General features: G+C 51.0%; 3 protein-coding genes across 8 annotated transcripts in view; all 3 read right to left on the bottom strand.

Annotated features, from left to right (window-relative positions):
- Window positions 1-5,614: 5,614 nt before the first annotated feature.
- On the bottom strand, window positions 5,615-11,693 carry Fgf8 (fibroblast growth factor 8). 5 transcript variants are annotated; one of them, XM_075975105.1, is made up of 6 exons: window positions 11,564-11,693; window positions 11,235-11,463; window positions 10,807-10,893; window positions 10,399-10,546; window positions 7,145-7,251; window positions 5,615-6,342 (listed from the first exon to the last, which is right to left on the bottom strand). In XM_075975105.1, exons 1-6 carry the CDS (start codon window positions 11,593-11,595, stop codon window positions 6,052-6,054), a joined length of 894 nt encoding a protein of 297 aa, XP_075831220.1. In that variant the 5' UTR covers window positions 11,596-11,693; the 3' UTR covers window positions 5,615-6,051. The 5 variants fall into 5 exon arrangements, with proteins under 5 accessions (XP_075831220.1, XP_075831219.1, XP_075831223.1 ...); XM_075975104.1 differs by having other exon boundaries at window positions 10,399-10,579; XM_075975108.1 differs by lacking the exon at window positions 10,807-10,893 and having other exon boundaries at window positions 10,399-10,579; window positions 11,427-11,463.
- Window positions 11,694-16,597: 4,904 nt separating this feature from the next.
- On the bottom strand, window positions 16,598-18,506 carry Npm3 (nucleophosmin/nucleoplasmin 3). 2 transcript variants are annotated; one of them, XM_075975110.1, is made up of 6 exons: window positions 18,358-18,506; window positions 17,963-18,048; window positions 17,673-17,792; window positions 17,470-17,563; window positions 17,064-17,174; window positions 16,598-16,800 (listed from the first exon to the last, which is right to left on the bottom strand). In XM_075975110.1, exons 1-5 carry the CDS (start codon window positions 18,473-18,475, stop codon window positions 17,074-17,076), a joined length of 519 nt encoding a protein of 172 aa, XP_075831225.1. In that variant the 5' UTR covers window positions 18,476-18,506; the 3' UTR covers window positions 16,598-16,800; window positions 17,064-17,073. The 2 variants fall into 2 exon arrangements, with proteins under 2 accessions (XP_075831225.1, XP_075831224.1); XM_075975109.1 differs by lacking the exon at window positions 16,598-16,800 and adding an exon at window positions 16,833-16,968.
- Window positions 18,507-19,460: 954 nt separating this feature from the next.
- The window catches only part of Oga (O-GlcNAcase), a 39,974-nt gene continuing 32,153 nt past the window's right edge, over window positions 19,461-27,281 (bottom strand). The window contains exons 15-16 of the mRNA XM_075974258.1: window positions 23,607-23,766; window positions 19,461-21,405 (exon numbers count right to left, since the gene is read on the bottom strand). Of these exons, the coding sequence (XP_075830373.1) occupies window positions 21,269-21,405; window positions 23,607-23,766 (297 nt within the window). The 3' untranslated portion in view covers window positions 19,461-21,268. The remainder of the gene's footprint in view (window positions 21,406-23,606; window positions 23,767-27,281) is intronic.

Consider the following 27,281-nt stretch of genomic DNA (forward strand, 5'->3'; position numbering starts at 1 on the left):
AATGGGTTTGGGGTCTCTGTTAGTTAAACAGTATAGGTGTGATCTGGATGTGGTGCCTTGCACCTGTAATCCCAACATTTGATGAACTGAGGTAGAAAGGCTGTCAAGAGTTCGAGGCTGCTGGGCAGAGGTGACACACGCCTTTAATCCCAGCACCTGGGAGACAGAAGCAGGTGGATCTCTGTGAGTTTGAGGTCAGTCTGGTCTACAGAGCTAGTTCTAGGACAGCTAGGGCTGTTACACAGGCTGAAAGCCTGTATCGTAAAACCGAGAGAGAGAGAGAGAGAGAGAGAGAGAGAGAGAGAGAGAGAGAGAGAGAGAGAGAGAGATCAAAGCTAGCCTGGGCTACATTGTGAATTTCAGGTCAGGTCAATCTGTCTAACAGAAATCACCTATGCTAATGCATCCTATGTCTCCTGGGATACAAGGTACATCCAAGCAGCCCTCTCCATCCAGAGTCTCAGAGACTGTACCTGCTTTAGCTCTTGACTGCAGTGACCATCATTCATTGTCATCTACGCTATTCCTAGCGTCATCTTAGGCAATGAGCAAATTATACTGAAGTTCTTGCTCTTCTGGAAGGTACAGCTAGACAGACCAGAATCTAGTAAACAAATAGAAACCCAGAAAATACCAGAGAGTGAGTAGTATAATATAGAAAACATGGCAGACCTTGGTGGTGCCGTGATGTGGCATTCCCCTCTGTATGCTATGATTACCATTGATTAATAAAGAAACTGCTTTGGGCAGAATAGAACTAGGTGGGAGTGGGGGACTAAACTGAATGCTGGGAGAAAGAAGGCAGAGTCAGGAAAAGCCATGGAGCTCCCACCAGAGACAGACGCCAGACGGAACCTTGCCAGTTAAGCCACAGCCACGTGGCGATACACAGATTAATAGGAATGGATTAAATTAAGATGTAAGAGCTAGCCAATAAGAAGCTGGAGCTAATAGGCCAAGCAGTGATTTAATTAATACAGTTTCTGTGCAGTGATTTCAGGAGTCTGGGCAGCCGGGAAACAAATAAGCGGCCTCCCCCAACAGTGCCGGGTCTGTTGCTGGCAGTTTTCATCAACTTGACAGAAACGAGTCACCTGGGAAGAACGAGCTGAGCATCACTTGAAGGACTGTCTCCATCAGCCTGCTCTTGGCTGCCTGTCTGGGGAGCATGTTCTTGATTGACGGTTGATTGATGTGGGAAGGGCCCAGCTCTGGGCAGGCAATGATGCCCTTAGGCAGGTGGTCCTGAGTGGTATGAGAAAGGTTGAACAAGCCGTTGTGAGCAAGCCAGTAAGCGGCATTCTTCCGTGGTCTCTGCTTCAGTTCCTGCCTCCGGGTTACTAGCTTGAGCCCTTGCCTTGATGTCCCTCAATGACTGACTGTAATCTGTAAGCCAAATAAACACCTTCCCCGCCAAGCTGCTTTTAGTCCGTGTTTTACCACAGCAAAAGAGGAGCGAACTAGGACAACTGTAAACCTCACTGCTTAGGAGGCTGAAGCAGGAAGACGGCAAACCCAAGGCCTTTCTAGGCTACAGAGTGGGTTCAGGACCAGCCCAGGCATCTCAGTGAGCCCTTTTTGCCCAAATGATAAATAAGGCTGGTGATGTAACTTAGTTGATAAAGTGTTTATTGAGCATGCGCGAAGCCCTGGGTTTGATCTCCAGTATCACATAAGCCAGGCTTGGTGCCAAATGCATGCCATTCCAGCACTAAGGAGGCAGAAGCAGGAGGATCAGGAGTTCAAAACCAGCCTGGGCAATATGAGACTGTCTCAAAAATAAAATAAGAGGCTAGTGAGATGGCCCAGTGGGTAAAGACGTGCCACCCAGTCTGCTGATCTGAGGAGTGGGAAGAGAAAATCGACTCCCAGTGGTCCTCCAGCTGGATCTCTACTCTTTCGCTCCCCACTGCCCGGGACTCTGTTCTGTCTCCTGGCTTTGACATCCATCGCCTGTGTGTCTAGCACACCTCCTATGAGAACACAAGAAGGAGCCCTTACCCTGGAATTCCAGATCTGAGTAGCTGCCCGCTGGCTGCTTCCTCTGGAATACTGAGTCAGCTCAAACTTCATGTGTCCAGCTCAAACTCCCAACCCTCCCTGGAAACCGGCCCCACCTGGAACCTTTTCAGCAAATGGCACCTCCACTCTTTCAGTTGCTCAAGCCTCAGGGACCCCTGGCCACCTGTCTTCCTGCCCAAACCACAACCAAACCCACCTGCAGGTCCTACCATCTCTACCTGCCCCTCCCTTAAGAAAAAGCAACAACAACCCCCCCACACACACACCAAATTCCAATCGCTTCTCACCTCTCCCAATCCACTATTATCAATCACTTAGCTTCTCCCTGCTGCTTTGGAACTCTGTGCCCCCGTGCCCCCCACTGTCTGTTCTTAACACAGCAGCCGAAGCAATCTTGTTAAAACCTGCCTTCCCATCCCAGCTCTGCTGTCCTAACCTCACAACGGGGTACCACCTCACTGGGGGCAAATCTGAAGCCCTTCCAGTCAAGCCCTGCATGATCTGCCCTCCACACACGCCCTGCCACCTCTCTGGTCCCAACTCAGTATTCTAGCCTCTAACACCCTCCTCCAGCAGCCCCCTCACGCCCCCTCCTTCTCTAACCTGCGTTCTAGCCACACCGCTCTCTTTCCTAGCCCCCTCTATTTTTTGAGCTAGCTGTTCTTCTACCTGGGTGCCCCTCCCCCAACCGAGAGCCTCGCCCCAACAGGTGTCTGTTCAAACACGAAGTCATCAACGAGGCCTTCTTTGATCGTGCTGTTTACGCCAGTCACCGCCCTTCACACTGCTTCCCGTCTCTGAAATTGTGTCTGATACTCTGTCCTGTTAGCTGTGCCCCCTCCTGCCTCCCTCTAGAAGCTGAGCGCGTAACAATGGGGATTTTCGGATTTTTTTGTTTTTTCCTGCCCTATCCTCTCTGCCCAGAATAGTCAGGCATATATCAGGCACTCAGCAAATATTTATTGACCGAATGAATGGCATCAGGGTGAGACCTACGAGCTCTCAACAGGCAGCCTGGGCCTGGAAATGCTCTCTCTAGCTTCGACTCTGCACTTGCTGAGTCATGGGCTGTCCACCTGGAGAGCTGAGATGGTCCTTTGCCGCAGGAGCATTCTAGAATGTGTGATGTTCGTGTTGCTGCGGGAGGGGAGAGTGCTCGAACCTTCCTTCCAGTCAAGACCTGGGTTGGGTCTTTGGTGGTTTTGAAATGAAAAGCAGGTTTCAGGATTGGACTGGGCGAGACTCTGGGAAGCCCAGGTCCAGCCCTGTCTGCTGGGTAGAGAGGCCTGACCACTCAGCTGGGCTTCCCCTGTGGGAGCTGTCCTTGTGAGGGTGTCATGGGAGGCACTAAAGACACTATGCTTGAAGGCACATGGAGGAGCATCAGGAGTTCAAGGCTAGGAGGCTACAATGAGGCCAGCACCAGCCCAGGTTACAGAAAACCCCGTTTAACAACAATGGACATGAGAAAAAAAAAAAAGGCTCAAGGCAGACCCTGTGAAGGGTAGCGGAGAGGTCTTCTGTGGAGCTAACTTGGCCTCACACAGCCCTCAAGCAGGATGGTTAGGCCTCCACACAGACCTCCACCATTCCTACAGCTGACCTGCGGACAGAGTGGGCTGCCTTTTGGCTGAGCACAGCCCAGTCCTCCTCCCTTTTCTGGGCCTTGCCACAGCGCCCTGCTTGTTTCCCCCCAAATAAATGGCTGAGCATACTGGGCTGGCAATAACCCCTTGAAATCAGTTGCTATCACAGTTAACAACCAGTTTGGCTTCAGTTCAGGCTGTTAACTATCAAACCACTAAGTGTGGTAATGATTGATTCTTGGCCAGTTGCAGCTTGAGTGGGCTGTAAAACCCCATTAGTGAGGGCTCTGTGGAGGCAGCAACTCAAAGATAAACAAATTGCTGGGTGCTCCAGCCTGGTTTCAGCCTACTGCTCTGTGCTCAAGCTCCCATGGGTCCCTGGCCTGGGGAAAAGCTTCTTCAGGCAGCCTCGGCAGATTCCCACCCTCCTACCCGCCTGCCCGCCTCTCCCGTCTCGGGGCAGGGCTGGCCCTCTAAGTGCTCACCTCTTCTACCTAGCCGCAAACACAGTTCGGTTCCCGCGGTACCTCCGAAGACTCAGGTGCTCCTAGGTCAGAGGCTTGGGGCTTAGCTTTGGCCTAGCCTCCGACCACCCTTGGCCCAGCCAGGCCTCACTTTGTAGCCGGGATCACAGGCGGAGAGCCTGACATTCCATCACCCCCCTAGACACCCTCCCACCCCACGTCTTTCCCCAGGAATTGCTCTCAAACAAATGCAATGTGGGTAATTACTGGGCTGGGGGCTGGACAGGCGGCCATGGAGATGAAAGCGTTTCCTGGACGCGCTCCTCATTTGCATGGCATCAGAAGCTGCTCAGAAGGTGTGACTTTTCCCACAGTGAGACCCCAGCTCTGCGCACAATAAAGCCAGGCTGCTCACCCAGAATTAATTAAAGGGGGAGGGGAGCAGAGGACGGGGCACCATGAGTTGGGGAGCTGGAAGAGCTAACTGGAGCCCCTTCCCTATGCCCCCCAGTGTCTATGCACCCCAAGAACCATACTCTATCCAGAGGCCCTCGCTCTTTCCTGCAGACCTCGGGATGATATCAGCAGGGACCGAGGACCCCAGCTTCTGTTTCAGGCTTTCCACTGAGCCTTGGCAATCCCTATCCACCTAGAAAGACTGAGCCTGGGTCTTGGGCTACAACCCTCGAATGCCTCATGGCTAGGAAGCCTTTGGTTGCCCCAACCCATGCCAGGTGAGGTGCCAAAAAGAGGCCTATAAGGAAGAAGTTTCTAGACTGTCCTAATAGCTGGGCTGTAGGAACAGCCAGGATGGAAGGCCTGAGCTGTGCAGAGTGGGCCAGCTCTGGGCACAGGAGTCCTGCTTCGGAGCCTCCTTCAGCATGGCATGACACTCATCCCAAAAGCCTCCCTCCTGCCTAGCTCTTCTCCCTGAAGACCAGGCCCCGAGGTCGGTTTCTTCCCGAACAACTGTGCACTAGGTTTTTCAGCACCTGAGTCTGGCACCTTCTCTTCACAGCTCTGGCTGGATCACCCAAAGTCAACTTTGTTCCATGTCACAATTACAAACACCAGCCTTGGCCCCTGACGACCCCACCTCCCCACCACCACCACCACCACACTTTGGACACTGGGCACTGTTCTAGTTCAGTTTTGAGGAGTCAGGTTCTATAGACTTTAACAGCTCTACAGTCTGTGACTACACAGACAGCCAAAGGGGCTTGTCACCCCAACCACAGAGGGCTCCAGCCTGTTCTTCATTTTGGCCCTGGGCTTGGAAAGAGTTAGCAGAGCAAGGGGGTCCCCATTTGAAAGCTCCAAGGACAACTAAGAATCTTTCCACTTTTCCCTCCCTGTTCTGTTTTTCCCCTCTAGGGGATTAAAGGGAGGAAACTGGCAAACAGGAAGGGGGGTCTTAGACCGAGGGTGGCCTTGACCTGCCGCTGGGACAGCACCTCAGAAGGGGCTATCCCTGGCGGGACTCACTCTCCAACACACATTTCTAATATGCAAGTAAATAAACATTTCAGTCATTTAATAGTAACTAGTACACAGCTACTCCCACTGACACCCACCCCTAAGGGACTGAGACCTAGGCCAAACCTTTTGCTCCCTGCCCCTGCTTGGGGCACAGAGTGGCCCTGGCTGGTCTGGCCAGGTGCCCTGCCAGTGCTGGGACCTCAGGAGAACGTCTGCCAGACTAGAGAGCCCTCCACCCACCCTAGGGAGGCCCACGGGAACCCAGCCTCTGGTCACCACGGGGCTTTCCTGAGAGCTAAGAAGACAGACACCACAGCCAGTGGAATACAAAAATAGAGCCTCTCTTTTGTTTAAAAAAAAAAACAAAAACAAAAAACCCAACAGCAAACAATATCCACAACTAGAAGGCTGCTCCCCAGCTCCTCCCCTTCGCAGTGCCTCGACCGCGATCTCTCGCTGGAGTCCGCAGCCGGCTGCGCGGGGAGGGGCCGGGAGGGCGCCTATCGGGGCTCCGGGGCCCAAGTCCTCTGGCTGCCCCGCAGGCTGCGCGTGAAGGGCGGGTAGTTGAGGAACTCGAAGCGCAGACTCTGCTCAGTGGTGTGGTGGCCCCGCGGCAGCCGCTTCATGAAGTGCACCTCGCGCTGGTGCTGGCGCGTCTTGGAGCCCTTGCGGGGCCGGCCCTTGCGGGTAAAGGCCATGTACCAGCCCTCGTACTTGGCGTTCTGCAGCGCAGTGTAGTTGTTCTCCAGCACGATCTCGGTGAACACGCAGTCCTTGCCTTTGCCGTTGCTCTGCAGGTAGTTGTGGGGGCAGACGTGATATTACGGAGCCTCCCTCCATGTGAGACAGAGGGCCAGCGGCCCCAGACAGCAGGTGGGCACCCCAGCAGATGGCGAGGGGAGCCCGAGCCCAGCCCCACCCCCTACCCGGGCACCCGCTCTCTAATCCCTCACAACCCGCAGCCCACCCGGCAACTTCCTGTCCTCCTGGGCAGCAGTGACACATGGCTGTCTACGGAGGGGCTGGGCCCGAAGCAGAGGGGCCCAAAGCCTGCCTGTTCTGGCCTACTGCCCATCAGTCTGGCCTGACTGCCCGCAAGCGTTTCTCCACCTGCCCCCCTCAGCATCTCCGGACTCAGGATCAGCCCCCAGGACAGCAACCCTATGCGGGGGAGGGGAGGCCTGGGAGGCGACTCTGAGGCCCAAACCCTGAAGCCCAGGAGCCGGGAGCTTGAGGCTGGAGAGGAGCCGTGACTAATGGGGCCATTTCAGAGCTAGGCCGAGGGGCTGGGCCTGCGGCTTACTGAACATTCCAAATGCTGGTACCATGTAATTGGACATAATAGCAAAGCAATTTGGCGATTTGTTAAAAAGATATATGGAATTTGCCATCACCACCCCCAACCCTTTTCCTGGCCTTCCTCCTTCATCTTCATAGGTTCTCCTCTCTCTGGCGTCTGACTCTCTCTCTCTTACTCCTCCATCTAACCATTGGACAGCCCCTAAGGGAACCAAGGTACCCTGCATATCCACCACGCTGTTGAGATTAAAATGTACCACGTCCGCAAGCCCCACTTCCCTTCTGGAACCTCACCTTGGCAATGAGCTTCCCCTTCTTGTTCATGCAGATATAGAGTCCTGTCTCTGCTCCACGGACTCGAACTCTGCTCCCAAAAGTGTCAGTTTCCACAATGAGCTTTGCTGTCAGGGAAGTCATGTGATGGTCACTACATCTGTGACCTCTGTGTTCCACAGCTTTACCTGGTCGGCTGGTCCAGGGCTGTGCCCTAACCCTGGAACAAATGCTCCAAGGGCTAGGAACAGAAAGCACAGGCTAGCCCCAGCCCACTTTGCTAAGCACTGGGCAGCCCTGAGAAGGAGCAACTCTTTTTTCAGAACCCGAGACTTCAGCACTGGACCAGATGATCACAGTTTACAACCTGAGTTTCATAGAACTGTTTGGATGCATCAAATTGAGAAGCCCAAATCTCCATTCCTCTTTTCATGCTAGAAGCCAATATTATCAGGTTGAGGTACCAAGTATGTAGATTCCATAGCTAACCTTGAGAGATCTCACAATATCATGAACTCATTAAGAACATCTGGGAACAGTGGTGGCCCCCCACCATGAGGCTAAGTAAAAACCATCCTGTTCTGTTGCTGCTGCTTCGGTTCTAGCAGTCCTGGCCATCTTCCACCCATTGGGCAGCCCTGCTCTTCAAGAAGTGACAGAGAGGAGCTGGAGAGATGGCTCAGCATACTGCTCCTGTAGGGGACCAGAGTCCAGTTCTCAAGACCCACACAGCAGGACCCACAACTGCCTGCAGCTCCAGCTCCAGGGAATCGAACACCCTCTTCTGACCTCTGTGTGTGTGTCTGTGCGCGCTGTCTCTCTCTCTCTCTCTCTCTCTCTCTCTCTCTCTCATGTTCACACACACTCGATTTAGAATGAGATGAGTCTCAGAAGAGGAGCAGGGCATTTCTCCCTCCTTCAACAGACTACTTTCTGGAACCAAACACAGGCAGGGGGATCCTGCCCCTTTCTCTCGGCTTCCAAGTCATCAGAGTCCAGCTCTACCATGTAGACTCCAACGACTCAATTGTCTTTTTTCTTTTAGCTTCCACTACAGATGGGCTTCTTAGGCAAAGGCCAAATGCTTTCAGGGGTGATAGAAGCCTGGGACTGAACTCTGTGCCCTTCTCTCTCTCCTTCCAGTGCATGTGGACAGTCAACTTGCCTGAGAGCCTGGGCCTGACCACTTCTTTATTCTCTTAGAGACTGTTCCCAAGAAGAGAGGGACGCTGACTAGACTTCCTTCCTAATACAGAACCCAGCCCTTTTCTTCCATGAGAAAGCATCTCTCTCTCTCTCTCTCTCTCTCTCTCTCTCTCTCTCTCTCTCTCTCTCTCACCACTATCAGGGGTGGGAAGCCCAGGGGTCATCAATGAAGTCCCCACACTGCCTAGCCTCTAAGGCTTCCTCTCTTTACTTCCCAGGTCAGCAGGGAAATGCAACAGTTCACCTCTCTCCTCCTGTTCACCTCTCCTCAGACCCAGGCAATCTGTTCATTCTTTTCATGCTTACTTGGTAGAGCAAGAAGCAGTTGTTTCTCTGTCAGGGAAGAATGCGAGCTAGGGAAGGGGTAAGAGGACCCTGCTCTGAAGATTCCAGCCCAGCATCATATGACAGAGTGGGTACCTCCGCCCTTTCTTGGGATCTCTCCACCGCTCTCTCCCTAGTCCCTCTGTTTTCAGAGCTCAGGACCTCAACTTCTGCCCTGCAAAAGGAACCCTGGAAGCCTCCCCTGAGTCTGAGGGAAGTCAGTAGGCATCAATTCCATTACTGCTAGCCATGTTTCCCCTTCCCACCCCAAAACCCAAGGATGCTAGGCCATTTGCTCCAGCAGAGTGGACTCCGGAGGGGCCAGCCATTCTTTCCTTTTCCTTGTTGGGAAGCTGAGAAGGGCAACAAGCAGCCAGTTTGGAGGGACAAAGGGCCTGAAGGCGGCTCTGCCAGCCCAGCGGGGGAGCTTGGCCACCAGGCAGGCTGCCCCCCACCCCCACCCAAAGAGCCCCAACTCTCCTTGGATCGATTTGGGGAGTCTGGCCATGCAGTTTACAGCGGCTTTCCCAACCAGGCTTTTGGAAAGCTTAGCATTTTCAAACCTATTCTTCCACCCCAGTGACAGATTTATCCCAGGAAAATTATGTCTCCTCCTCCAGCTTTGAAGGGAAGTCAGGCTACGTCGATGCTGAAAAAATGCAGCGAGACATACTCGATCCCCCAAACTGGCTGGAGAAGAGGAGAAAGTATTCAGGAAATGTTAAAAAAGGTGAAAGCAAGAAGAGCTTTAATCGCTCTGCCAGACGCAGGGGTCTCTCCAGAGATTCCCAGAGAACAATCTTTAGCCTCTTTTTTTTTCTTTTTCTTTCTTTCTTTTTTTTTTTTTTAACATTTACAGACTTGCAAGTCCTTTCAAACTCTACATCTGAAAAAGAAAAGGCCTGGTTCTTTTTCTGTTTTATATCATTCTTCATTTTTCTCCTTGGCTCTTAAAATGCCTCACCTTTTTATTACATTTTAATAGAGTCTTCCTTTCTCCTTTCATGCTGGGTTAAGTTGGTCATTATTTAAAGGTTTTTAAACTCACAATAATCGCTTTCTAAAAACAACACCAGCCACCCGGAGGGTTTGCCTTCCTTGTGGTACCTCCAGGACCCTGGAAATTGGCCCCATCTCAGGACAGGAATATTGAATGTTTTAGAAATCAATCAGTCCTCAGCCCCTGCTCCGGTAGCTCCCTGTACTCAGCAACCCTACGGGGAGCCGCCAGCCAACTCAGCCCCCTGGGGTATCCACAACTGGAGCCCGGGGGTCTAACTTCCAGGCCTAGCCTCCCTGTGCAATTGACCCTACTGATCAGTTTGCAGCATCCCCCTGTTCCAAGCTGGGCAAACTGGGGCTTTCTCTCACTCCTTTCTCCCACTCGCCTTTTGTGGGCCCTGGCGACATATCCTCTTTCAAGAACTTCCCTTAAATCTGGGCCCCCTACCCTGAACCCTCTGCCTCCACCTGCAGCTGGAAAGAGGTATATGAAGGGGGGGAGGTTGTAAGGGAGACTCTCGGATTCGTTCATTTGTGGAGTAGGGAAGAGAGGGCACCTGTGGGCCACATCCTCCCCAGGGTCCTTTCCCTACCATTCTCTCCAGCTGACCCTCAAGGCACCTTTTTTGCCTTAACTCCTTCCTTCCTCAGCTGGCCTCTCTGGACTCTGAAGCTGGGGCTGGCGGGGAGTGGCGAGGTCCGCAACTACCTTTCCTCTCCAGGGTCCGGGGAATGCGCCTTACCGAAGGGGTCTCCATCTTCTGCCATGGCGTTGATGCGCTTGTTGGCCAGGACCTGCACGTGCTTCCCGCTGGTGCGGCTGTAGAGCTGGTAGGTCCGGATGAGGCGGCGGCTGAGCTGATCCGTCACCAGGCTCTGCTCCCTCACATGCTGTGTAAAATTAGGTGAGGACTGAACAGTTACCTTTAGGAAATTGAAAAATACACAGCACGCCATTATAATGCTACTCCGCCCAGGGGTCCCGAGTGGCCCCCACTGCCCTTGTACCCACCTCCCGCCGCGCCAAGCAGCCAGCAGGGACTGGGGGCATCCCCCCAACATGCTGGCTCAGGCCACCAACCCCCGCGGGGAAGTCGCGCAGACCCAGCCCAGGATGGATGAACCCGGGATGAGGGAGAATCTGGACCCACCTGTTGGGAAACACCCTGGGGCTCCCGGCCAGCTCGGAGCAGGGAAGCGGGCTCCCTGCCCAGCGCAGGCCCCCCGCCCGGGCCTTCCTAGAGGAGCAGGGTGCTTTTAAGTAGCGAGGCAACGCTACCCGACCCGTGACATTTATAAAGACAAATTTACGGAGCAAATGTTGAGAGTGCAAAGGGCCTAGACTAACACGATCGTGGGCCGAAACCGGCCACAAGTCTCCCCAAGAGAGCAGCGGAGAGGATCTTTGCTGCAACTACAACCCAACTTCCCCTGACAAGAAACACACGCTGGCTCCAGCTCCCGCCTTCCTAGGAGGCCAGGTGTGGCTACAGGTAAAGTTCCCATCCACCCGACCTGGCTGGCACGCGTTTGAGACTCGCGGGGCTCAAGACCCTGGGGCTCTAGTCTCTCCACTCACTCGCTGTGTGACTTTAGGCAGGACACTGTCTCTCTGTTCCTTAGATCCCTCCTCGGGGTAGTTTTGGGCTGGATTTGTAAGGTTCTTTCCAGCCCTGCTGCGCTGGCCGAAGGGTCGGTCCTCATGTCCCTGCCCGACAGTGTCAGCCGGGTCCCCCGCGCCCGGCCCCCGCCTCTGCGCAGCGCTCCTTACCTGGGCTTGGAGGCAGAGAACCAGCAAGTGCAACAGCCTGTGGGAGACAAAAGCGGGCAGGAGAGAGGCGCGGGGTGAGCGGAGAGGGCGCGGCGGGCGCCGGCAGACCGGGACGCGGGGGCGACCGCGGTACTCACAGGCAGCTCAGCGCGGAGCGGGGGCTGCCCATGGCGCGCGGCCCCGGGAGCACCGAGAGCCCGGGCAGGGTTACGCTGTCCCACAGGAGGCCGCGGGGGGACGAGCCAAAGAGGCGGAGGCCGAGGATGGTCGGGGTGCGGGAGCCCAGCGACGATGCCGACGCGTTTCCGCGGGTCCCGTGGAATGTCGTGCTCGCCGCGCGCGCTGATCCTCTCTGCACCGCTGCCCGAGCCGGTGGCCGCTGGCTGCTCAGGAGTCGGAGCAGGCGGGAGGGTAACGGGTCGGCGGGGTGGGTGGGGAGGTGGGGGAGGGAGGGGGAGGGCAGGGGCGGGGGGCGCCGCACCGGCCGCGAGGGGGGAACGCGGGGCGGGCGGCCGGAGCCCGCACCCCCGGCTGGGCGCTGGGGCCGGGTCGCCGCCCGGGGCGGGGGCGGGGCGGCCCGGGGCGGAGCGGCGGGCATGGCTGGGATTGGGGGGTCTGGCCCAGGGGAGGGGTCTGGGGACCCGCGGGAGGGGCGGGGGCGGCTGGTTTGGGCACCTCCCACTACCCTTGCCTGTCTCCTCCAGCGTCCCTGGGGCGGGGTGATCCAGGGATGGGGGGCGCCTCCGGGACAGCAGGTTTGGTGGGGTCCTGTGCGCTTGAGTCCCGCGAGACTATTTCTCCGCGTGGGGCCGGGTCTGCTTACATATCTGGTCCCCTTGCCCGTTTTTGAGTCGCCTACTGCGTGCTTCGGCAGCACTTGTCCCCTTTGGAAGCGGCAGCTAACAGCGGAGTGCTCTGGATACCAATGCAGAGTGTCCCTTGTGCGTTACTGGAACCGGGCTCCTCCACCTTTCTGAGAAGCCAGGCCTGCTGGTTTCGTGTCTCAGAGTCTCCAAAGAGGCCCTTGGAGGAAGAGATGCCTCCTGTCACCCCACTATCACCATCAACCTTGCCCCTGCCCGTCCCCTCCTCACCCTCACTAGCCTGAAGCTTGAGAGGAACCTTGAGGCATCTATGTGGTAGCAACCCAAAGGTCCCCGCAGGACCCATAGTCACTGTCCCTCTTCTAAAACTGAGCCGTTGGCACGGGCAAAGATAGCTACATTGAGCAACTCTACCTGAGGAACGGGGACTTGGACCGAGCTACCTAGCATTTTCCCCATTAGTTTTCCTTGAGTCGGCAGGTATCTGGTGTCTTGTGTCAGCTGGGAGGGGGTGGCGCTGGTGAGAAGGTAGACTCACGGAAACTTTTCCCAGCCCCTACCTCATAGCTTTCTTCGTAGGGCTTCTGGGAGCCCCGATCCACTACTTTGTTTCTGTGGGCACTGCCTGGGTAGGCAGAGATTTCCTGGGCCGGGTATCTCTGAGAAACAGGTGAAGTCACTGATGCCCACCCAGCTACTGCCTTCACATCCTCCATCGACTGACCCTGTGTCCCTGGGGTAGAGCTAGAGGTTCTTCTGGTGGCCCCAGGAAGTCTTCAGAGGTCAGAGAGAAGCAAGCAGGTCCTTGTCAATCTGCCTGCCTCTCTCCCTTTCTGTATCCCATCTTTCCCCACTCCCAGCTGCAAATGCAAGCACGGAGCAGCTTACAGAAGGGCGAGTCCCGGGAGTCCGTCTCAGCCCTGCAAGCGGGCAGCAATATATAGGACGGGTTCCAAGGGGGATCCTCTCAGCCTTCCTCAGAGAAGCAGACTTCCTGAGCCCATCTGTAACTGCCTTCACGAATTCTAATCCACACAGACCTGAAGGCAAGGGACTTAGGAGTTCAGGACTTCCAGCTCATGGCGGAGCTGGCAAAATTGCTCTGTGGGCAGTGTTTGTTGGATGAATGGGTGGGGGGAACCTGGCTGAGCATTTAGACTGCATTCCACCCATGGTGACTTTCCCAAGGGGACTTGGCTTCACCTGCCAACAGATGATAGCCAGACAGACCAGTTATTGCACACTTGTATCTGGTAATGATTTGGCAGGCAATAGCTCCTTTCAACCCCTCTGGGGTCCATGAAGGGGAAGATTGGTCAGAGGGACTCTAGTGTCCATAAACAAGGCCAGCCCCTTCCTTTGGCTGTGTGCTTTGCTACCGGCCTTCAGGATGACTTGTGTGCCCCCTTTTGCCTTGCTCCAAGCTGGCAAAGGTGATGTCTGTTTGCTCACGGACTTTATTTCATGTGCTGTGAATAAGAGGCCCTCGAGAGTGTTTATTTTTGAATGTGTTAATGAGTGAATGCCTAAACAAAGCCTAGCCTCCTCCCAAAAACCAAGGGCCCTCTCCCCACCATGAACACAGCGCTCTGAAAATAAGCTTGAGGAACAAGACAAAGGCCGGGATCAGGGAAACCTCCTGTCCCTAGAGCCTGCAACCCAGTTCCTCCCGGAGAGTGTATGTATAGGGAAGAGCACCTGGCTGGAAGCAGCTCCTCCAGAGCTGAACCTTAGTGATCAACCATCTACAGAGTCACTGCCCTTGCCCCCCGCAGACACCAGCACTCTCAGAAGGGTCCCAGGTCAGGGTTTTACTCCTACTTTTTATCTCTGCCTCCCGCCTCAGAGAGACCAAATTCTTTTACATGTGGACACTCCCAGGAAGTGGAGGGAGCATCACCCAAATCTTCAGGATTCTTCTCATTTCCCCCAAATTCCGTGTCTCTTGGAGGTAGAGAGAGATGGGTCTCCCTACAGTAGGCACCCAGAGTAGGCGGTGACTGACAGATGCAAATGTTCCACCGGGCTCCCGTAGGCCACTCTCCCTCCCACCCGTGCTAGCTTGCCTCCCGGCCAGCTCCCTTCTTCCTTTATCTTATCAAAGCCCCGTAATTACAATTGCTATTTTGTTTCCTTGAATCTGCAATCAGAGCTCCCGCGCCTAGATGAGGGAGCGCCTGTCACCCTGATCTCTGAGTGACAGCCTGGCCACCTTTCCCGGCCGCCCCCACACTCCGCAAACACAAACACACATGCACACACTCCCTCCTGCAAACACAAACATACACTCTTTGCCAACACAAACGGCCCCCTCAGCAAACACGCCCTCGCCAGGACCCAAACGCACCCCTGGTCTGGCCACAGGCCCCTCAAATCCACACCCAGGTCTCCAGCGTTCAAATGCAAATCTCCGCTACGGTGTTAGCCGCTTCGTACGGAGATTGAGAGCCTCCATTCTTCGGCCCCCCCACCCCTAGTACCAGGTTGCTGCTCTTTCAGCGTTCCCCAGACGCCATCCTATGCCTACAACCCACAAATTCTCTGAGGCCAGAGAATTGACAGCACTCCTGTTGTGTACTAGAGTGCAGAAAAGGGGTATTCTGAAAAGGTGTGATCTGGAAGGAGGGAAAAACAATTCCCAAGTCTGTCTGCGCCGCGCCACAAGGGGCCGGGAGACTCCTGAACTAGAAGGCAAATGTGGATTGGGCTCCCACTGCGGGCAGGACCCTGCTCTTAGTCCACCGCCGGGAGACCCACCGGGAAAACAGGCGAGAAATACAATGGGCGATCAGCGGAGTCACAGGGGGTAGCCACTGATGGGGGGGGGGGATATGCGCACGGGGTAGTGAGTTTGGGAGGTTTGAGGACAGATGGCTAGTCTCTGCACGTAAGCACGTACCAAGGGGTTGGAGGCAGGAGACCAAAGAAGGTAGGAAAAGAAAGGAATGCCACCAACTAACTCCTCTCTTCTAGCTCGAGTGCTTCGTGTGAATGAAAACATATATGCATTCAAAATTTAATGACTTATTCCCGCCTATTTCGCCTTAAATTTAGCGGTCGTTGACCCTTAGAAATTACGACCACAGCAGTTTTAAGCACGCCCACCAGAGGGCGCTAGTTCCTCTTTCCCCTCCAGTTCTAGACTCTCCGCGAATGGCTCCTAGCCGGTCGGTGGTGGAAACACCTGGAGGTAAGGCCCTGGGCTGGAGAGGCCCCACGATCCTGATCTCGAAACAAAGAAGGGTGCCTTTTGTCTTCCACTTGAGAAAGGGAGACTGAAAACTTACCCCTAACTCATCACCTCATCACATAGATGAGGAAAAACTTCTAAGACCGAGAGGTACCACTTCCCTCTCCTCCTACCCCCTAGAGCCCAAGCTGGGGTCCAAGTCCCAGTTTTCTTGTTTCAGCTTCAAGTTTTGCCCGTGCTACCACACCTGGGTTAGTTACTGCTTTCCATACTGTGGGGGACACTAGCCCCGCCCCAACTCAGCCTCTTTGTATTATGGGAGGCCCCCTACTTGTTGGTCAGCTTGTGAATTGGCCTGATTCTCTCAGGCCCTGTTCTCTGTCCATCTTCAGCCTGTCTGGGGAAATAACCTTTTGTTTGTTTGTAGGGCACTAATGCCCCCCCCCCCATTAACACAGCTGAACTGCTGACCCCAGAGCTGGTTGCACACAGTCCTCCCACAAGCACCCTCTTTCTCTTCCTGGCATAGCAGCAAGGTAGACCCCAGAAACACCTGATTCTAGGGAGGAGACAGTATGGCAGAGTGCTGGGGGGCAATAACCCCTCAGTCAAGGAGGCTGATTCCCATGGGCTCCTTTCCGCCCCCATATGCCAGGCCACCCGGATTCTGGTTTCCCTGTCACCCAATCTGGCCAGTTCCCTCCATCTGGCCCAGGGAATCAGGTTTCTAAGGGCCCTGCTCTACTCAACATGCCTCAGAGACCAGAAGAGCGAAGACGGGTCCCCAGCCCACCCCTCACAGGCCCTCTCCCTGGGCTGAGCCCCTCATGGGGCTAGACACACACATTCCTCAGGTTTCTTAAGCCCACTTATCTGTCCCTCTCTGCCCATCAGCCTGAGTGCTGACAGAGGCCCAGACCCCTTGTTTGGAGGCTGATAACCTCCTGCGATGGCCCTCCCCCACCTGCAGGAACACGGAATAGGCTGGAAAGGGAGGCAGAAGGGACTTAGGCCCGCTTTTGGTCCAAGGCTCTGGGGAAAAGGATGCCACATTTTCTCACCAGGACTAGACATCTACGACCACCCTTTGTACTGCCACAGTGCCATCTGGTGGTCCCTAGGGAAATCTCAGCGCTGGAAAAAGCCACACAAGAATTGCAAAAAACCAAACGCCACTTTATTTATATCTAAAAATGTAAAAAGTGCTTAAAATGTTCTGAACTTTTTTTTTTTTTGCAGTGCTGGGAATTGAACCAGGGGGTTCACAAAACATTCAATCTGGGCAGGCGGAGGGGAGAGAAAGTCAGGAGCGATGTTCAAATGTATCCCACCCCAAGAGCAAAGGGAGGCTTCAGGCAACCTGTAGGAGCAAACACAGGGCCCTATGGAGAATGCCCGCTCTCTTAGCACCGGTCCAAGTCTCCCACCTGCCCCTTCCCAAACTCTCCTCTTCAACGAGAGAAAAACATTTACAATTCTTGAAACTTGTCCAGGAACATATGGTGCATGACACCTGCAGTTCCCTAACCTGAGAAAAGCAGGTACGCAGTCAATATCTGAGCCCTCATCGGCTCCCCTTTACTGCTCAGATCCTCTAGGGGTTCCCTCACCCTTCCTACTCACCAGAAGGGGGCTAGGACCTGCCCCCGCGCTTTTTGGCAGGAAGGATGCCACACAGCTTAATTTCCTCCTCCTCACTGTCCTCTTCTTCAGAAAAATCATTGTTTATACACACTGGAGGAGACACACATAGTCCAGACACTAACTTAATACCCTGTAGTGCGAGGCTGACAGGGAACCCCTTCCTCCAGAGCTCCTAAGTCTAGGTGGGGAGAACTTCAGGAAAAAAAAGGCCCCCCCACATGGATGGAGGGGGGCACCTGGGCCAGGTTACAGGCAGTTCATAGGCTTGAGTGGGGCGGTGAAAGCCACATGATAAGGGAAGCACAACCTGGGATGCAGATGCTTTAGGACAAAGTAGGAGGGGGAGAGGGAGGGAGGGCCTAACGGGACGGCCTACTCTTCTCACCAATCCGATGCCGACCAGTGATGCGCACGGGCCCAGAACCCGACTTCAGGCGGAAGGTTACAGGTGGCTGGAGCTGGAAATCATCCAGACTGAGCTGGAAGACAAGAAGGAAGGCCTGAGCCACTCTAGCCCACCCATTCTGAGACTGACACCGAGGTTCTCAGTTCCCACCGTACTACAATGAATACATGGGTACAACTCACCATGGGCTGGCAAGATAACCTGAGATTGGCCACAGGAACAGCAATCTCCTGGTTGTCGTGATCCCGGGCCACAACTTCCACCACATTGCACTCGTCCTTGGCCCCCTCGGTAAGGCACAGCTGAAAGGGTACGCACAAGCTCAGTGAATCTCAGCGAAGGCTGACAACCCAAAGGGAAGACATCTTACCCTAAAACCTGCCAGTCTCGGGGTAAGTGACTCCCAATCCGGGGGTGACGGGGAAGGGGGTGAGTAGATGGATGCTCCCTGCATCTCCAACCACTCTCTTACCATGTTCAATCCCAGCACGTGTTCGGTATCATCCTCTTCCTCAACCTTGAAAGTGAAGGAGCGGGTGTGGCCGGAGAGCTCACAGCCTGCAAGAGCCAGTGCGTTCGTTTGCCTCAGAGTTCCACGCGTGGAGGCGACAGCGCTCGAGAGCATTTCACTAACCCGGCTGAACCCTCCCATTCGGCCATGTGCCGCTGCGGGCCGACCGGCCATTAAAACACCTGGGCGGGCGGGCGGGCGTCCTTCTTGGGCCGTACAAGCCGCGGAGTAACCGTTAGGGTTAGGGTTAGGGAAAGCGAGGAACCCTCAGCCCACACTCACGTCGCCCAACCGCCGTCCTCAGCCCAACGTCTCACTCGCCCCGCACCACCCTCTGCCACTCCTGTCTTCAATACCGAAGAAGAAACTGTCCATCGTGACTGGAGCCGGGACTCTCAGGCCTCCCATACCCCCAGCTCGAGCTCGGCTCTCTTGACTGAAGAACGCTAAAGCAGCTGCAGTGCCGGCGGCCATGCTGAAACGACCGTGATAGCCCCGCCCCCCCACGCACCGAACGCGACACCTCAGCCAGTTCCGGCTCCGCCCATTAAAGGAGTCGCGCGCAGCGAGGCTCTAGGCACGTGAACTGCCACAGGGACGAGGCACGGAATGAGGGCTTAATGTCAGCGTCCACTCATTCCCACGGCCCTGAGGACTCTGATTTTCTCTAGCTCATCGCATTCATCAAGACCCTTTCTTCCAACCTGGGCTTATGTAGAGATGGTAGTGTACTTCCTCTTCTATAAAAGTTAGAGTGCAGAGCAGCCATTTTTATTTTCCTCAGGAATTCTCACCCACACCTTTGCCTTAGATAAGCTTCCTGATCCTGCTGGAAGCTAGACCGGAAAGGAGCCACGCCCACATGCGGGAGTCAACTCCTGCTCCAATTAAAGCGGCACTTCCCATCAGCCTAGGCACATCCTGCTTTGGATTCTCCACTCCTATAACAGGCTACCCCCCTCCCCCACCAGTACCCCACCATTCAAGGTGGGACCAACCCATGCACTCCCTAATCTATAGACAAACTCACAAGAGACCCCTCTACTTCAAAGTTTTTTTTAATATTTATTATGTATACAATATTCTGTATGTCTGCGAGCCAGAAGAGGGCACCATATCTCATTACAGATGGTTGTGAGCCACCATGTGGTTACTGGGAATTGAACTCAGAACCTTTGGAAGAGCAGGCAATGCTCTTAACCGCTGAGCCCTCTCTCCAGCCCTACTTCAAAGATTTTAACTTCAATAAGCAGGCAACTTACTTAAAAATGAACCTGCTTTTCTGAGAAAAACTGGAAGTTAGTTCTTTGCTGGTGAAGGCAGGAGGGGAGCACTATCTTCAAAGTGCAGTCTAAAGTGAAATCGCTTTGGAGAGGAGGAATCCCTGCCCCTGCTGAGGCATGGAGAGAGGACAGAAAAGACCCGAGGGCAGAGAACAGGCAGCACACCATCACACGAATCCACTTCAAGTTTTATTTTGCCTATTGCATGGTCTTCAGATAGTTTTACAGTCCGTTTTCTACAGAAATTGAGCTGTGATCCAAACAATCAACGAAATGTATTCCAACCTTAATAACCATGAAGTTGGCACAGCACTTTATCCTAGAGCAATGATAGTATGGACCTGGACACGTCTCAGTTATGTTCAGATCATCCAAAGTGATTATTGAAAACCAACATAAAACAAAAAGCAACTTGTTTAAAATTCCTGATTCCATATGAAACTGACTCTGAAATCTTCTAAATAAAAGGTTGTAATTCCCACTAGGGGATGGGGTGTAGTCAGAGAAAGGTGAGGAGCATTAAACTGTCTTACTATCTAATAACAATTTTGCCCTTTACCTTAAGCCTTCAAAACCAAACTTGATTTCAGTTTTTCAACATATCCTATCACAGGTTTTTACCCTAAGAGGCTTCTTAGCAAGCACTCTCTCCTGGGCTTCAGCTGAAACTCACTAGGTACACTAAATATAGTGCTAAATTGAAGACTATCTCAAAAGCTCACACTGGAGTTCTATAAAAGAAAATGTTTCAAATTTTCTTTTTTCTCTCTCCCCTCTCAGCTCAGAGCTCAAAAGCTGATGAAAAACTAGAGGGAAGATAACAAAATACTGTTGAAATCTATGGAGAAGTTACTAGCTACTCATGATTATAAAAAAACAAACAAAAAAAAACCTGCAGAGACTATCTGCCAGCTTCATGCTCAAAACCCTTAAGTTCACCAAATCTAAATTAAAATACATGAAAGTTTTCAGAACCTCTGATTAAAAGAAAGAGTATACTTATGGTTAACATATTCTTTCTTTTAAAATTAGATACAAACATGCGAGAATTAAAGACTGATTCAATTAAACCAGTAGTTAACAGGTCTTGAGAAGAATGGCGGCTGCTCTAAGGGCAGAGACCACGAGTCAGTCCCTTTATTGACCCTTACTTGACAACAATGTCAGAACATTTCACATGCGCATCTGCTAGGAAGGTTCATTTCCAGAAATAACTGCACTTCCCAATAGATTTGAGTCCTATGAAGTTAGACACTCATACTCCAAACAGTCATGGCCTATCCCTCTGTGGGAGGCACTTTAAAAACAAATGCAAAGGAAATCTACCACCCATGGTTTACATTATCCAAAGTGCCATTCTAAACCAACACCTCTCATCTTCAAAGGAAAAAAATATATAAAAACAGTAAACAAAAAGAACAGTCAGGTTACAGCTAGTCTATATACAAAGAAATTTACAAGTTTGGGAATTTGGCCTTAGCCACAAACAAATGCACATTTTGTCCCTACAAAGCACAACTGTCTGAACCAACATTACAGCCAGAGCTTTACAAAAAGCAGAAAAATTGCCCAATTAGAACCCACTAAATCCTTCTCATTCCTGCCATGTCTCCCAAGAACAGAGACATTCATTCAGCACACCAAGGAGAATAGAATGATTTTCATTCTCTTAGGTGAGAAATGCAACCACACTGGATGCAGAAAATAGTGCTGATTACATTTATTTAAGAACCTCTCCCTATAGAAGCCCACAAGAGGTCCTGACCCCTGACCCAAGACCCACAGGAGGGCACCCGCATCTGTTCACGCAGGACATGCAGCAGTACTATCTTCTTCTGGCCAGCGGGCAGGATGAGAAGGTGATGGTGAGCTCTAGTCATCGCCGTTTCCAATCCGCTCCAGAGACTGAACTGTTGCGAAGACCTCAACACCAACCACAAGGTGGGGCTAAGAGACTTTGGACAGTTCACAGCGCCAATAAATGTCACAGGCTCCGACCAAGTATAACCACATCCTTTGGAAATCCTTCCATCTTTGCAATTTCAAAACAGCCTAACTTGCTGTAGAATTCCAGAATCCTTTTATCATCTGGTCTTACTTCACAGAAAGCCCCCCGGGACCCTAAAAATTAAACAAAATATTTTAAATGTACGTAAGTATATGATACAAACATGAATAATAATGTTTAATACAGATAACAGCTTTATCCCTTGATTTCTGAATTCTACAGAGATCCATTTGCCTCTGCCTCCCAAGTATTGGGATTTAAGATGTGTGCCCACCATTTTTTCCAGCTTAAATTTTTTTGTTTGTTTTTGAGATAGGGTCTCATTGTGTAGCCCTGGCTGGCCTATAACTCACTACTAGAACAGACTCATTCTGAATTCAAGAGATTGACCTCCCCTGTGCTGGTGTTAAAAGCAAACATGTGGCACCACAACTGACCTTAGTCAACAGTGAATGAGGAAAATTCTTTGAGAAATGGGTATTGAAAGTAAAGGTAAGTTCTGTTCAAAGCATCTAACACCTTTGAAGAAATGAGGCAGAACCTATGCTAACCTCTCACAAGCCAACATAACCAGAATGTCAACATTGTTTTTAAAAATTATTTATCAGGGCTGGAGAGATGGCTCAGAGGGTAAGGGCACTAGCTGCTCTTCCAGAGGTCCCGAGTTTGATTTCCGGCAACCACACATGGTGGCTCACAACCATCTGTAATGTAATGAGACCTGGTGCCTTCCTTGCCAGCAGTACATTGTATGCTTAATAAATAAACCTTTAAAAATTTTAAATAAATAAATATTTATCCTCTAGGTCTATGTTTGGGCAGGGATTACATGTGGAAAGAAGTCAGAAGGCAATTTGCATGAGTGGGCTCTCTCCACCATATGGGTCCCAGAGACTGAATGCAGGTCATTAGGTTTGGCAGCAATTGCCTTTCCTCAGCAGGCTCATACATATTTCTTCAGACATATTTAATGTCTGTGATATTCTGTCCTAAGTACACACTGAGAATTACCTTCTAAAGCTAAATAATTCTGCAAAGTGGATGCAACTAGTTCAAATAATATATAAATGCAACAATGAAAAAGTTGAGTTCTTTTTATTTTCTGTTCTACAGGGTCTCACTATGCAGCCATGGCTAGCCTAGAACTCAACTATGTAGACCAGGATAGCCTCAAACTCAGAGATCCATCTGCTTCTGCCTCCTGAGTATTGGGATTAAAGGTGTGGTTTACAAGGTGGTTTGTTTATTATCAGCAGCTGTGAGGCTGAGGCAGGAGGATCACAAGTTCAAGGACTACCTAGGCTACCATATGAATTCAGGCAGCAAGGCCACTTAAAAACATGTGTCATTTCTCATTGAGGCTCAAGATTAGTATTCATGCTATAAAACGATGAAGTGTTCTCCAACAGTCAATGAATACTACTTAACTTCTACATCAGCAATAACTCAGAACAAGAAGCCAGCCAGACACAGCAGGTGCAGACCAGTCACTTTAGAGGACAAGGCAGTAAGGCACTTGAGCCCAAGAATTGAGGGCAACCTGGACAATGTAAGACCACAACACACCACTCCCAAAACACACATAAACACAAAACTGAAAAACAAAATTATTGTGTGTATGTGCCACAGCGGACATGTGGAGGCCAGAAGACAGCTTTGTGGAGCTGGCTCTTCTACTTTTACAAGGATTCTGGAGACTGAACTCAGGTCAGCCGGCTTTTTTTAAAAGACCATGGCATGGATATGGAAATCAGGGAATAACTTTGTGACGTGCCAGTTCTCTCCTTCCCCCTTCTGTGAGTTCCAGGGACCAGAGTCGGGGTACCAAACTGGGGTCTGTGAGCAGCAGGGGCCTTCACCCACCTTGTGTCACTATCACCCTTCCCCAGCCCCTGTTTTTTTGGAGATGGTTTCACTATGCAGCCCAGGCTAGCCTGGAACTTGTAGCAATCCTAATACCTTAGCTTCTTGAGTGCTAAGATTGTCAGAGTAACCAGACCCAGATTTCTTTATGAGTAATCTCAGCACTCAGGAAGCTGAAATAGAAGACTGTGCACAGTGCTCTAGAACAGGCTGAGACAAAACTAAATTAAATACTTTAAAAACTATAGGACTGGTAAGATGGTTCAGTGAGTAAAGAGACCAGTTACCAAGCCTGCCAGCTTAAGTTTATCCGTAGGACCACACATAAAAGGAGAGTATCAATTCCTACAAGTTTTCCTCTGGCTTCTGTTCACATACCCACAAAATAAGTAAAAATAATAATAATAAAAAAGTCTCACTCAAGTAATACAACCCCACAACTTGTACTCACCATTAGCCTTCAGTGAAGACAGGAGGCAAGCCATCATGCTTTTAGCAACACTTGGGTCAGTGACTTTTTTGTGAATATCCATCTTTATCAGAGAAGGGAAGTTAGCAAGGAAAGTTTCTGGCAAAACCTCCTGCTCTTCATGGAAACTTAACATTATTTTCTGGGGAAAAAAAAAAAACAAAAAAAACCATTAGAATCCTTTTGACTTTCATGTTACTTTTATCTCTGTCCCAGAAACTCAGGAAAGGAAAGCAGTATTAACTTTTCCAGCACAGAATAAGGAGAAATGAGCTTACAATTCTAAAGGTGTATCTATATCCGAGTATAGTATAGTATAGTATAGTATAGTATAGTATAGTATAGTATAGTATAGTATAGTATATTTAATCCCGCTACTCAAGAGGTAGAGGCAGGCAGATCCTTGTGAGTCCAAGGCCAGCCTGGTCTACAGTGAGTTCCAGACCACCTAGGGATAAACAGCAAGATCCCATCTCCAAAAACCTCTCCCCCCTCAACACACTCCCCAAGACTGAGTGACCGACTATTGTCTAGGGGGTTTAATAGATTGGGAGTTAAAAATACCTGCTGCACAGTTCTGAAGGCTGGATTTCAGGATCGCAGCACCCATGTAAAATGCCAGGCACAAACCTATAACCCCACTTTGAGGCTGGAGTAGGGTTGTTGAGGCTTATTGTCTTCCGGCCTCTCTGAAAAACGGGAACCCTAGGTTCAACATGCCTCAAAGATAGAAGCAGTAACAGAGGACGCACTTACTCAATTCTGAGTTCCGGCTTCCACGCACACACACAGGTACACACACATACACACACACAAAAATAAGTCTCTGGAGCTGGAGGTTAAGACCTCCCGAGGTCTTACATTCAATTCCCAGCAATCATATGGTGGCTCACAACCATCAATAATGAGATCTGGCGCCCTCTCCTGTCATACAGGCAGAACACGGTATACAAAACAATAAAATCTAAAAATAAAACCAAGTGGTGGAGGCCCAGGCCTTTAATCCCAGCACTCCGGAGGCAGAGGCAGGCAGGCAGATCTCTGAGTTCGAGGCCAGCCTGGTCTACAGAGCAAGTTCCAGGACAGGCTCCAAAGCTTCAGAGAAATGTTGTCTCGAAAAACCAAAAATAAATGAACAAATCCTTAAAAACTTAGACCAGTCATGGTTGTTCATGCCTCAATACCAGAGTCCTGTAAGTTTAAAGTTAGTCTGGTCTACAACAATAAGTTCTAGGAGTACTGGGCTATATACAAGGAGATTCTGTCTCAAGAGACCAAGGCAACCAGACATAAGACAGTGACAAACACTGGTTTAGCATGTGTGAAGCTGGAGACTCAATTCTCAGCAACATAGACTTTAAACATCTGCCAGGCAGTGGTTAGTGGTGCACGCCTTTAATCCCAGTACTTGAGAGGTAGAAGCAGATGGATCTTGATGAGCTCACAGCCAACCTGGTCTAGAGAGCAAGTTCCAGGGCAGCGAGAGCTAGAGAGAGAAACCCTGTGTGTGGGGGGGGGAGGGGGGGGCACGACAACTAAAACAAAAATCTAAGGACTGACATGATGACTCATACTTTTAATCTCAGCACTTGGGAGTCAGAAACAGGTAGATCTTTTTGAATTCAAGGCCAGCCTGGTCTACATGAGACCCTGTCTTGAAAAAGCAGAATAATTACAAAAAAGAAAATAAAATGAAAATCCAAGCCAGTTATTCAGAGGACAGGAATATCTTGAGTCCAAAAGTTCAAGGTTAGCCAGGGCAATATAATATAATAAAATTCCATTTCCAAAAACACCCTGACAGATACTCACTGTGGCACTGTGAAACAGTGAAACAAAGTAAAGATGATAGCAGGAAAACAGCCTGGTTTCTTAGGCTTGAGAAATGTCAAAAATGAACAAGGGACAGACTGGAACTCTTTACTAACTGAAAAATGTCTGGAAATCTACAAATTATTTAGAGTAACTTTAAAAAATTGTCTAATATGCTGGGCGGTGGTGGCGCACGCCTTTAATCCCAGCACTCGGGAGGCAGAGGCAGGCGGATCTCTGTGAGTTCGAGACCAGCCTGGTCTACAGAGCTAGTTCCAGAACAGGCTCCAAAGCCAGAGAAACCCTGTCTCGAAAAACCAAATAAATAAATAAATAGATAGATAAATAAATAAATAAATTTGTCTAATACACACATACAAATGTGAATATACTTACAATAGAATAAAAGAATCATGGTTTTCCCTTCAAGACACACGTCTTATTTAACTAAGCTAAGAAACAAGGTGCTGTGAGATAACGTTCTTGTACACTGTAAAGATTTATCACTCGTACTGTTTTAATAAAATGCTGATTGGCCAGTAGCCAGACAGGAGGTATACGCAGGCTGACCATACTAAGAGAATTCTGGGAAGGAGAAAGGCAGAAACGCAGTCACCAGCTAGCTGGAGAGGAAGCAAGATGAGAATGCTAACTGAGAAAAGATACCAAGCCACGTGGCTAAACATAAGAATTATGGGTTAATAAGTGTAAGAGCTAGTTAGTAATAAACCTAACTACCAAGCCAAACAGGTTGTAACTAAGCCTCTGTGTGTTTATTTAGCACTGTATGGCTGTGGGACTGGGTGAGACAGAAACTTCCATCTACAAAAAGGGGCTGCAGATGCAGGACAGTGACAGAGCCGAAGTCTCACTGCAGGTGCATCACTGAAGCAAAATGGATTCCCATCACCAAACTGGGCTGCCTGGTCAAGGTCTTGTAGCTCATACCTAGAGGAAATCAACCTATTTGCTTGGCCCATCAAGGAATTTGAGATTATTTTTTCCTGGGAGCATCCCTTTAAGGATGAAGTTTTTTATTTTTTGTTTTTCGCTTGTTTCTGCCAGTATGAAAGCAGATCTGGGCCAAGCAGACCAGGCTTAGGGCTTGTGTAACTAATGGGGACTCACTCCAGTCCTGTTGGTCTAATGATAAGCACTCTAGGGAGGTAGCTATTGCTATCCAAGGGGCTGTTACCTTGTCAAGCTTTCTACTATCCTTGTGTAGAGAGGCTACAGGGGGCACAAGACTGTCCCAGATTGTGCCATGCAAGGTGACAGGGTTCTCTGACCCCACAGGCACTGGCATCGTCACTGCTTCTATGCTCTAGAAGCTGCTGCCAACAGCCAGTACTGACGATGACTACAAACCAACCAGAGGCCGTACTGCTACCCAGGGCAACTTTGTCTAGGCTTATTGCTGTCTGATGCCCCCAACCTCCAGAAAGAGACTGTATTCATCAAATCTCCCTATCATGAACTGCCCAACCATCCTGTGAAAATTCAAACTAAATTCTCCACTCAAGAGACTCAGGCTGCAGTTGTGGCCACCACACAGGATTGTTACAGAGGAAAAATAAACTGAATTAAGACAGTTAAAAAAGACAAGCAGCTACCAAGTGGTGGCTCTTACCTATGATCTTAACATTTGGGAGGCGGAAGGAGGAACAGGAGTCCAAGGCCAGCTTTGCATTCGAGGACAGCCTTGATTAATAGGATCCTGTCTCAAAAAACAAACAAACAAACAAAAAAGCCCCAGAAGTGCTGGAAAGATGGCTCAGCAGTTAAAGGTTCCTGTTCCCTTCCAGAGGATCCCCAGCACACACGTCACAGCACACAGCCATATAT

This window comes from Microtus pennsylvanicus, chromosome 5 (assembly GCF_037038515.1).
Source record: "Microtus pennsylvanicus isolate mMicPen1 chromosome 5, mMicPen1.hap1, whole genome shotgun sequence".
Classification (NCBI taxonomy): Eukaryota; Metazoa; Chordata; class Mammalia; order Rodentia; family Cricetidae; genus Microtus; species Microtus pennsylvanicus.

Bases quoted from the DNA above. Each gene is read 5' to 3' on its own strand.
- Npm3 (XM_075975110.1), bottom strand. From the start codon at position 18,475: ATGGCCGCCGGCACTGCAGCTGCTTTAGCGTTCTTCAGTCAAGAGAGC. The intron at 17,564-17,672 runs GTGAGTTGTACC...CTTGTCTTCCAG, and splicing joins GGTTATCTTGCCAGCCCATG to CTCAGTCTGGATGATTTCCA. The intron at 17,175-17,469 runs GTGAGAAGAGTA...TGTCTCCTCCAG, and splicing joins CACTGGTCGGCATCGGATTG to TGTGTATAAACAATGATTTT.
- Fgf8 (XM_075975104.1), bottom strand. From the start codon at position 11,595: ATGGGCAGCCCCCGCTCCGCGCTGAGCTGCCT. The intron at 11,464-11,563 runs GTGAGTACCGCG...TGTCTCCCACAG, and splicing joins CGCTCCGCGCTGAGCTGCCT to GCTGTTGCACTTGCTGGTTC. The intron at 10,580-10,806 runs GTGGGTCCAGAT...AATTTCCTAAAG, and splicing joins CCCAGGGTGTTTCCCAACAG to GTAACTGTTCAGTCCTCACC.